This window comes from Gekko japonicus, unplaced genomic scaffold (genome assembly GCF_001447785.1).
Source record: "Gekko japonicus isolate JY-2015 unplaced genomic scaffold, Gekko_japonicus_V1.1 scaffold622, whole genome shotgun sequence".
Taxonomy (NCBI): domain Eukaryota; kingdom Metazoa; phylum Chordata; class Lepidosauria; order Squamata; family Gekkonidae; genus Gekko; species Gekko japonicus.
Window position 1 is genome coordinate 653,347 of NW_015175988.1, and position 10,719 is coordinate 664,065.

Genomic DNA, 10,719 nt, shown 5'->3' on the forward strand with positions numbered 1-10,719 from the left:
GGAATGCCGTAGTTTCCACATGCCTTTTTAATTTTTTCACAGTGATCAACATCAGACGGTGACCCCATGAGCACAACCACTCTGCCTTGGGTCTGTGGCTTCAGCAACAGCTAACAGAAAGGGAAAGTCAGAGGGCAATTTAGAAGTACTTGAAATAGAGCGAAGAAATTTCTCTGTTTTATGAAGAATGTTACCAGTACCTCAACTCTTTCTGCCACCCATTCAAAGTTTCTCTTCACCATCAGCAATGCTTCAGGAGTCACTTCTTTGAGATCACGGTAAGACTGAAAGGGACACACAAAACCAAATACTGCAAAAAATGGTATGCAAGAGTCCCTTATTTCAAGCAGCAAGCATCATTTTTTACTGAAAAGCTCCAATGCGTGAGCACATTCAGCCTGTGCGAAAAGCACTGCACTGGCTGTCTATAGCATACCAAATTCGCTTCAAGGTGCTGGTTCTTACCTTTAAAGCCCTTTATGGTCAGGGGCCTACATACCTAAGGGACCGCCTTTCCCCACATGTTCCCCAGAGATCACTACGGTTGGGGTCCCAAAACTGTCTGGCCCTCCCAGGTCCCAAAGATGCCAGGCTGGCTTTGACTAGGGCCAGGGCCTTCTCAGTGGCAGCTCTGTGCTGTTGGAACGAGCTCCCGAAAGATACTAGAGCCCTGTGGGACCTTTTACAGTTCTGCAGGGCCTGCAAGATGGAGCTCTTCCACCAGGCCTTCAACTAAGGAGCCGCACCCAAAAAACTAAGACCCTGTGCCCAATGCCATCACCGACAGCCTGAGCTTTGCTAGTATGATCCAGACTGAGATATCAGTCCTAAAACCAATCACTGACTGTAACTTCATTACGTTTGATGCTACCAACGTCTCGCCACTGCCATACAAACTGTTTACTAACACTTTATGATGTATTTTACATTTGTATTTGTTTTTATTGGTTTAATAATTTTTATGTAAGCTGCCCTGAGCCTGCTCTGGTGGGGAGGGTGGGGTATATATTAAATAAATTTTAAAATTATTTTTCCCCCCATCGGATCTGTACCAACCAATGAGTGTCAGTCACTCAAGCACAGCAACAGAGTTTGTTCACGGGTCTAAGTTGTAGTTTGTCATCGGCATTCAGATACAAGATTCAAAGCCATGTACAGAGCGTAGATAAACCGTTGGCAGTTGGGAGAACATAACATCTCCATTTGTTCTCCTTGCCTTCTAGGGTATCAATAACCTTATAGTTCCCAAGAAATGTGGGACAGGCAAAGCTTATACCCAGAGTTAAACTTTGTTGGTCTTAAAGGTGCCACTGGACTCAAACTTTGTTCCAAGGACTTTTGTTACATCATAAAGTTAAACTGAATAGGATAAGGAGAAAAATTTTTACTATCTAATGCAGCAGCCCACCAGAGTGGAGTTCTAAGTGTAGGCAACGAACGTTCTGAGAAGTCATTTGCAATACTGATTTAAGTTTAGCATTAGAAAAGCCCGGCGGATTGTACAGACATACTTGCTTGTCTTTCTGCTGCTTTCTGTCTCCAGAGGGCCACAACCTCCAAGAATCGTTATCAATGACATCAGCAAGGACAATTTCTTTTGTCGTTATATCAACGCCAAACTCAACCTTTAAAAAGGCACAAATAATGAGACATTAGCCAAAGCAATTTTATCGCTGGTTTTAAAAGTATGCCCCGGTTTAGAAAGATCTTTCCCCAATACCTTTAGGTCCACCAGAGTACAATTCTGGGGCTGCCATGCCTTTTCTAGTATTTCAAAAATAGCTTGAGTTGAGTGGGCCATAATATCGACTTCGGTTTTTCCAATCTCAAGGCCAGCAAACCGGAACTTAGCTTCAATGAGTTGTTCCTCAGACCATTGTGGGTCGTTTGCTGCATCATCCTAGTAAACAGGCAACAAGAATTCAATTAGAATAAATGTACAAGCAAAAGGTGCCCAAGAGGATATAGCTGGAAAAAAACACAACATACAGCTGCCAGATGGCTCCATCAAATCAGAAGAGTGGAAGCTTCTGAAGGAATATGTTGGATCCAGCCAACATTTTCTTTGCTCAAAAGAGGGAAAAGGGCCCCTTTTCACCCCTAAAGCTATACAGGGGATCATGAGACCAGCATGGACCAATAGCCGTATGAGACATGCGCTGTAGTAAAGAGGAGAATCAGGTGAGATTGAATGAAAAACTTGTCTGGATCCAACCCAGTATTTGCAGAAAATATCCCCCAGTTAACATGGTATTATTTACTCTTATTACAAACTGTGGGCTTAAAACCCAATAATGTTTTTTTAAAATGTGAACATAAAAGTCCAAGACTGATGGTAAAAAAATCCATGCATTTTCCAGTTAGCTATTTTTAGTTGCATTGGAACCAAGATCTGTTCAAATATCTGAAACAGAACATGCAATTTAGTTTCTCAAGATGAAGCATCAGTTGGGCAAGCAGCACTGAACACACAACACTTGTTCTGAAACATCTCAGTGGGCTGCCTCTTCCCATCCAGGCTCAATTTGATGTGCTGGTTCTTATCTGAAGTCTTTCACAACTTTGGCTACCTGTACGACTGCATTGTCTTGTATGCTAGTTGCATAGCTGTGGGCTAGCTGCACTCCGAGAGCCAGCGTGGTGTAGTGGTTAAGAGCAACGGACTCTAATTTGGAGAACCAGGTGACCTTGGGTCAGTTGCAGCTCTTTCAGAGCTCTCTCAGCCCAAAAAATAAATCTAGCTCGCCACCTAGTGGTGCATAACACTGAAAGAGCTAGAACTTCAGTCTTAGGATCTCCTGGCCATACTACACACAATGCCATATTATTATTATTAGTAGCTGTACTCTTCTGGTCTATGAGTGCTCACTGCACCTTCAAAGAGGGTCACACTCCCTCTTCTGCTTCATCTAGGGCTTTTTGGGTCACTGGACCAATTTTCTGGAACAGAAAGGCATGTAAAGGCAATATTTTTTAGAGGGCTTACAGCTGAACTGGGTATTTTTTTAATGTTATGCTGACATCAGTAAGGCTGCATCGTTCATCAAGTCAGGCTAATTCTTTGCCTGGTAAAGTTTTAGTGTATTTCTGGCCTGCTGGCATTTTTTAGTCATCTTTACAGAAAGTCTGAAGGGATATACATGTTTAAATGAAATATTCTGTATAAGCATTAGTTCACATTTTGACAGTACATGAAGTGCCTCAAAAATGTAACATCGAGATGCCATAGCTGAACGGAAGAGATCCATGTAACTGGCTAGGAAGAAACATGCTCAGCAGTACAGAATAACAAGTGGGTGCAGCAATTTGCATTGTCACTCCAAAGCAAATCTTTTTTCCACTATAGCCTGCCTGACCTAACATTTGGGATTCTACTTCATTTTTATTTCCAGTGACTTAGGAAAAAAATCCAAAATGCTTTCATGGTTGGTCAAGCTATTAAGAATCCCGACTACAAAATTTAATTTTCTCCTGAATACCTGTCCTGTCAGCAAGTTTACTTAAACCAAATCCTAACTTTTTATCAAAAGGCTGTATTGCCTAGCCAACTATAAAAGCCAGTGTCAGATTAAGTTTTCTGAGTTCTGATTTTGACATCAATACAAGCAGACACTTACAGAACACCAACCTGCTCCTTTTTTCTTCAGCCAAACAGAAGCTTCTTGTTAAATACACTGTTCCTTTGAGAGGTTTGTTTGGGAATTTAGCGTTACCATATTTCTAGTGTGCAGGAATTAACCTTTGGCATCTCCACTGTGTTAAACAGGCTGTCTTGCTCAATATTGTCACATGGTCACCGTCTCATCTACTTTACCTACCTTATAAAACATCTCAATTTTAGGTGGATAAAATCGGTAGCCTTCCTTGACACCAGGATTTCTCTTCAGGAAAGAACCTGTTGCAATTCTTCTACAAACCCATTCAATTGGAATCATTTCGCAGTGAGCAGCTATGAATGCTGTATTGCTGTGCTTTCTCACAAAAGCGGTTTTGATCCCTGGAAAGTAACATGATTTGTTATAATTCAGTTGCTTAAGTGTGAACAAAAGATCACTTATACTTCCAATGTAGAAAAACAGTTTCAAAAGCCTGACACAGTTATTTGTACCAGCACAAACTGAAATAGAATATAGAAGACGCAGTCCAATACAATTCAAATGCTGTGATATTTAGAAAGTCATGTTGTACGTCCAAAAGACACTTATTTTAAGAAATCCAGGACCACGTCTAATCTCTTACCAACTCATACACCAGAACTCCAATAACAGAATGCAGTCTTCAGAATTTAAATGGTCCTGGATTTCTTAAAATAAGTGTCTTTTGGATATACGACTTTCAATCTCATCACAGCATTTGAATTGCATTGGACTGAGTCCTCTATATTATATTTTGATACGACTGTTTAGAATTTGTACTATTTTATGTTGAGCACAGTTTATTATTATTTTTAACATACTTCCTCTGTGCTGCTCTTTGGTTTTATTTGATGCACAAACTGAAAAGCAGCAGGGGTACAGAGATAAGAACCAGTGCGAGCGCATTAACTTTATATAATCTTTATGGTCACATCCCAAAGCAGACTCCAATCAACTATAAGAAGGAGTGGCCAATCTAGCCAATGTACCTGAGGGATGGGAGTGCCACACTACAGCGATCTTGAAAGAGAACATCCACCGCGGGAAATGTCTACACACCAAAATATCCTTTCATCCCAGGGTTATAAATATTCACAAGACAAGAGCAACACTGCACGGCAAGTGCAGAAACAACCAGATAAGGATTTGTAAACTAAGATTTGAGAACCTGACTTTCACATGAATAGAAAGGAAATGGAACTTATAAAAAGGGGGGGAAAAGAACAAGGGGAAAACCTCAAAACCCAGTCACTGGCCACAGTAGACTAGGATCAGGCTTGAGTCCCCACTCTGACACAGAAGCTCGCTGGGTGACTCTGGGCCAGTTACACTCCTTGCAGCCTAATCTGCCTCACAACAATCTTGTGGGGATAAAATGGAGCAAAGAAGAACGGTGTTCTGAGTGGCTTCTGGGCCCAAAGTGGGGCATAACTATCTAAATAAACATTTAGAGCTTCGTCTTTCTCTTCACTATGCAGCATTTTATCATTCACCACTTAGGCTCACGACTAAGAGGACTTTAGCCTTCCATGCAAGTTGATACAAGTACTTGATGTCCACTAAACCTGTTCGGATCCAAATGTATTGATTCCAAGTTGAAGCCCCAGAGAACTGAAAAAATATTCAAATATCCCGTATCTCTGACAAGGAGCAGGCACCTTTTAGAACAAGGCTTCTGCACTCAGCAGCTTCTTTCCAAAGTTTGTCTTGGCATTCCCCAAAAATGTTCACCTTGGGGGCCTTACAGCACTAATATGAGAAATAATTATTTGACGCCCAGAACGGAGGTTTAATTATTCTTCAATGAAGACTACCATTAAGATATCTAGAGGGTGACATACGCACCCTGCCTCCTTCATCCCTGGGTGACATATGAAGTTATTTAAACTCAAGTTTCATATAAGCCTAATTCTGTTTTTCCATTTCCCTTTCCTTCCCATATTTAATATTTCTACTTGCATTCTTTTGTTATTCAAGTTATTGCTGAACTTATGCTATTGTGATTTTGAGGGGCACTTGTTACAACAGACGGATTTTTTAATAATTTACTTAAAAACCAGGCAAAACGAGAACATACACAAGGGGAATGGGATGAAAACTTTGGTGGATTTTTGCCATGGTGGAAAATGTTTCCCAGTAGTTAGAACCAGTGTTCCCTCTGAGCTGAGTTAGTGTGAGCTAGCTCACAGTTTTTTAGCCTCCGGCTCACACATTTTTGTCTTTGCTCAGGAAGGATGGCTCCAGAGCAAACTAAGTTATTCAGTAGCCAATTCACCTGCTCACAACTTTAATGCCGGTAGCTCACAAAGTAGAATTTTTGCTCACAGGACTCCACAGCTTAGAGGGAACATTGGTTAGAACTATGCATGGGACATATTTTAGGACAGGAGAAAAGGCTCCAAAACATTAATTTTTAGCCACAGAGCATACTCAAAACCAAGATTTCTTCATGGGACACCAGTATGTAGCTGATTTTGATAAAATGAGGAAGTTTGGGCAACTGATAAGAAAAAAAGACATGCCCTTCCCCACTGGTGGACCTCCTGATGGCACCTGGTATTTTTGGCCACTGTGTGACAATGTTGTACTGGATGGGCCATTAGCCTGATCCACTGGCGGTTAAGAGAAGTGATTTTCGAATATTCTGAACTCTATATGATTCTTAACATAAGATTTATTTTTTATTCATGTTATTTTATAAATACTCAGTGCTCAACACTACTTCATCTTAGATTACAGGTTTCAGGGATAACACTCATGCTCATTGATCTTTAGTACCAAAAAAAGAGAGGGTTTTAAATTGCCAGGATCCAGAGTGATTCTGGTGTCAGTGCAGTTTTTTGGTATCGAGGGAAGCGGGAAAACAGACTGCACCTCATGTTTGAGATCTGACAACTCCTAAGAGGGAAAAGGATTACAGATCTGAAGTGATATATAGATAGAGGTGGGATATGAAAATAGGAGGGCAAGGGGAAGACCACACAAGCTACAACCAACATTTTAAACATTCTTTGTAAGTCATTTGGCCAGAGGTGCGGACAGAGGAGTGGTACTAGAGACCATAATAACTACTAAAATATGATATGTTTTTGAGGAATCACCATTTAAAAAAATATTACATCATCTTTCGGTCTTCTTTCTGAAACTGTAGTGATCTTGAGAATGCCCTTCAATGGTAAATAGAAAATTACTGATTATATCAGCCAGTTTGGTGTAGTGGTTAAGTGCGTGGACTCTAATCTGGGAGAATCGGGTTTGATTCCTCACTCCTCCACTTGCACCTGCTGATGTGACCTTGGGCAAGCCGTAGTCCTGACAAGAGCTGTCTTGAAAAAGAGCAGTTTCTGTTAGAGCTCTCTCAGCCCCACCCACCTCACAGGGTGTCTGTTGTGGGGAAGGGAAGGGAAAGGAGTTTGTAAGCCGCTCTGAGACTCCAAGTGAAGGGCGGGGTATAAATCCCATCTCTTCTTCTTCTTCTATGTCTGGTAATATGAAGTGCAGATGAGCAACGTTTCCAAAACTGAAGGATAAAATAACCTCTTGCTTCCTTTCCTATTGCCAACATGGTTTGCGTACATCTTCCCAGCTAGAAAATTCTAATTGTATCTTTACAGCTGTAAATAGCTTTCCAACAAACAGTTATGCTTTCTAGTCCAACTCCACAGCTTTCACCACTTACCAGATTCCTGAAGCAACTGAAACACACAGCTTGTTGTTGCATTCGAGATAGCAGCCTTCCCTTCCATGAGATCTTTTCTAGCTGCATTCCCGGCTGTGATTTGGTCTTTTGATTGCATCAGAACACATCCTGGGAGACTTGGCAATTCATAAACCTCTTTCGTCTTGCCCTCATTTATTTTTTTGCCAAGTTTTAGCTCTAAGGCAGAACAAAAGTTAGTTTAAGTTATTAAGCTCTGAAATCTGTTTTGAGATATCAGGAATGTTTAGGAGAATAAACACTGAGATAACCAGAATGAAGCATTAAAATGGGAGGGGGGTTGGGAAGCAATCTCTTCATTGTCTCCAAATACATTTTATTCCAAGATGTCAATGAGATATCACAGAGCCCAATTCCATTGGAAGCTACCAGTCCCAGACGTGGAAAACTCCCTCGCCCTGAAAGTGAGTTTGGTATTGTCCCTACAGGTCTTCCAGACGGAGTTAAAAACTTTTATTTTCAGAAAATAACTTTGATTTGTAGTGATGAATGACAGCGCCTGTTAACTGACACCATTTATTTGTGGTATACTGTTTATTCCTCTGCTGGCTTTGCTGTTCTTAGATTTCTGGTGAATTGCACAGAAATTGCTTTTGTTTGATCTACATTATACACCATTTTAAGCACACCTGGGGTAATGCTTAATAAATAACTTACATAATTAATGTGCACATTAACTGTAAGGATAACTTGTGTCAGAATTTTTCATTACGGTAGCAATAAAAATGAGCAAATATTTGAAACTGTGTAGAGCTTCAGAACAACCTTTGCACAGGACCTTGCTCTGTATGTTGTAAGCAAGCCGCATCTCTCCCCCCCCCCCTTTGTGGCATTTGAAGGACTTTAGGTTCTTACCTCATGGAACTCTGGGGTTCATGAACTCTGCTAGGATTCCCACTGGCTTTACATGTTACAGAGCCTCCCTGACAAATGTTTCTCCAGTCGCCACTTAAAGACTGCCAGTGAGGGGGAGCTCACCAGCTCCCTAGGCAGCTGATTCCACTGTTGCACAACTCTTACTGTAAAAACGTTTTTCCTAAGATCCACCCGGTACCTTCCCGCCCTTAATATAAACCCATTATTGCGAGTCCTATCCTCTGCTGCCAACAGGAACAGCACCCTGACCCTCCTCCAAGTAACAGCCTTTCAGATACTTCAAGAGAGCAATCATGTCCCCCCTCAACCTCCTCTTTTCCAGACTAAACATCCCCAAGTCCTTCAGCCTTTCCTCATCCGCATAGGCTGTTTTCTTTACAGAAAGTTTTTACACAGAATTTCCAAACACCATCATAATCACACTGAAATTGGCAGGGATGAAGATACGTTGCATTGTACTTGACACGCCTCTTGCATAGGATCACATGCCCCTTGTTACCAATGGAGCTCACATTTAAAAAAATAGGAAAACTGAAATCTGACCAGAAATCATTGTAGGCAACGGGGAAAGCCTGCTTCCCAGAAAACTTCCCCTGTCTCCCATGAATGCCAGCGACACACCATGTAGTCAGAATGAAGTGGCACAGGCCTAAGGAATCAGGGTGCTCTTCAGGTCCAGTTCAAATAACATGCCAGCGAGGCAAAGATGCTACGTGACCTTGGAAGGCCTCAGCCATCTCAGTTAGGACCAGTGTTCCCTCTAAGCTGAGTTAGTGTGAGCTAGCTCACAGTTTTTTAACCTCCGGCTCACACATTTTTGCCTCTGCTCAGGAAGGAGGGCTCCAGAGCATACTAATTTTATGCAGCAGCCAAATCGCTCGCTCACAACTTTAACATCAGTCGCTCACAAAGGAGAATTTTTGCTCACAAGACTCCACGGCTTAGAGGGAACATTAGTTAGGACCCCCTTTACCCATGCATGAGAATGAGGCAGCAGAATAGCCTGCCCTGCCTTAAAAGTGGAGCATTCCATTTTGGAAAGCTCCCACTTCTTGCAAGGAACCTCCCCCCCCTGCGGCCCACCTCAACCTTCTACCATCTCAATCCCCTGCCAGAGTAGAAACGAAGCCTGAGCAACCTGTGCAAAGTAGGGGGGGGGGGGGGGCCTTGGACGGCACAGCGGTATAATCTCCCCCCCCTACAATCTCTAGCACAAAAACTATGCACAGGGATTCTCTTTGAGCAGGCTGCCCGCAGCACAGTTTAAGCAAGTCTCAACTCATAAAAAAGCACACAGAGATTCCCTCTCTCTCTCCCCAATTTAAATCAGGCCTCGGAGCGCCCTGGGAAAAAGGGGATTATTTCCAAACACTTTTATAGGAGCATAAAAAGGGGGCATTAGACACAGGGCTTGGCTGGCCTTCTACCTGCTAGATCACTAAAGAGTGACTTTCCCGGGGCCTGTTTCCCCTCTCATTATTCAAGTCGTCTGGGACTCTCGCAGGACTCGACCACATCGGCCTACCAGCCGTGCAGATCCTGCCTCGTCCCAGCCTCGGGGGCAGATGCGCCACCTCGGCTCCCGCCCCACTCACCTGAAGGGATGGGCGGCATCGCGGCGGCGGCGGCGGGGAGAGCGACCCGAGGCACCTGGAAAGCACGAAGAGAAAAGTTAAGCACGAGGGCAGCAGCTGGCGGAGCACTGGCCGCGCAAGACTGGGAGGGAGGGAGGAGACGCGGGGCGCGCGCAACTGGTGCCCTCGAAGCCGCGACGGGGCTGCGTAAGAAGGGCGCGTGGCGGAAGGGGGCGGCGAGGGGAGGGTGGAGAGGCGCCGCCAGGCCGCCAATGGCGACGGCTCGCTCGAGGGTTGCGCCTCCTAAGCACTCCCTCCGCCGCCCCCCCACCCCGCAGATGTTTTCCCTCTTTGCTGTTTTTCTTCGGTGCGCGTGAAACAAATCCCATCTTTGCTCCAATCTGCGCTCGGCTTCCACCGACGCCCATTTTCACTCCCTCCCCACCCCGCCTTTGGAGCAATTGCAGCAGAACTTTGCTCGGCTGCCCTCCTTCCTACGAAAGTTTCCCTTCCTCGCTCCAGCTCCAGCCCCTTCTTCTCCTGGCACCCCAAACTCAGTTTCGGTCACACAAGGCTCCTTGCAAACGCTTCCCAGGCAACCTAACTTCCCCACCTATGGCTACTTGGGGCGGCTCTCTCGCCGCCCACCTCGCCTCCCTCTCGAACTCACTTAAGACGACCCAACTAGTCTGGGGAAAGTGGAACGTACCAAACATCGACCCGGGAGGCGGGGGAAAGAGAGGGAGACGAGTTGCCGCTGCAGAACTAACTTAGTGTCATTCGGCGCGGGATACAAAGTGTGCCCGCCAAAGGCAGCGCGAGTCTCCTCCCTCGCTCTTTCTCGCGCCCTGCACGGACCGCGCAGCAAGTTTGGCAAGTCGCTCCCCCCCTCCCACCCCGTGCATGTAAATGAGGC

General features: G+C 44.2%; 1 protein-coding gene across 2 annotated transcripts in view; it reads right to left on the bottom strand.

Moving 5' to 3' along the window:
- Positions 1–10,719, bottom strand: part of PAICS (phosphoribosylaminoimidazole carboxylase; phosphoribosylaminoimidazolesuccinocarboxamide synthase) — a 26,473-nt gene that overhangs the window by 3,488 nt on the left and 12,266 nt on the right. The window contains exons 1-8 of one of the 2 annotated variants that reach the window (XM_015426329.1): positions 10,417–10,488; positions 9,825–9,879; positions 7,315–7,512; positions 3,819–3,997; positions 1,721–1,900; positions 1,512–1,625; positions 201–284; positions 1–110 (exon numbers count right to left, since the gene is read on the bottom strand). The exon at positions 1–110 is cut by the window's left edge and continues 89 nt beyond it. In XM_015426329.1, the coding sequence (XP_015281815.1) occupies positions 1–110; positions 201–284; positions 1,512–1,625; positions 1,721–1,900; positions 3,819–3,997; positions 7,315–7,512; positions 9,825–9,843 (884 nt within the window). In that variant the 5' untranslated portion in view covers positions 9,844–9,879; positions 10,417–10,488. Of the gene's footprint in view, positions 111–200; positions 285–1,511; positions 1,626–1,720; positions 1,901–3,818; positions 3,998–7,314; positions 7,513–9,824; positions 9,880–10,416; positions 10,489–10,719 lie in introns of those variants that run through there. The other variant, XM_015426328.1, reaches the window with a different exon arrangement.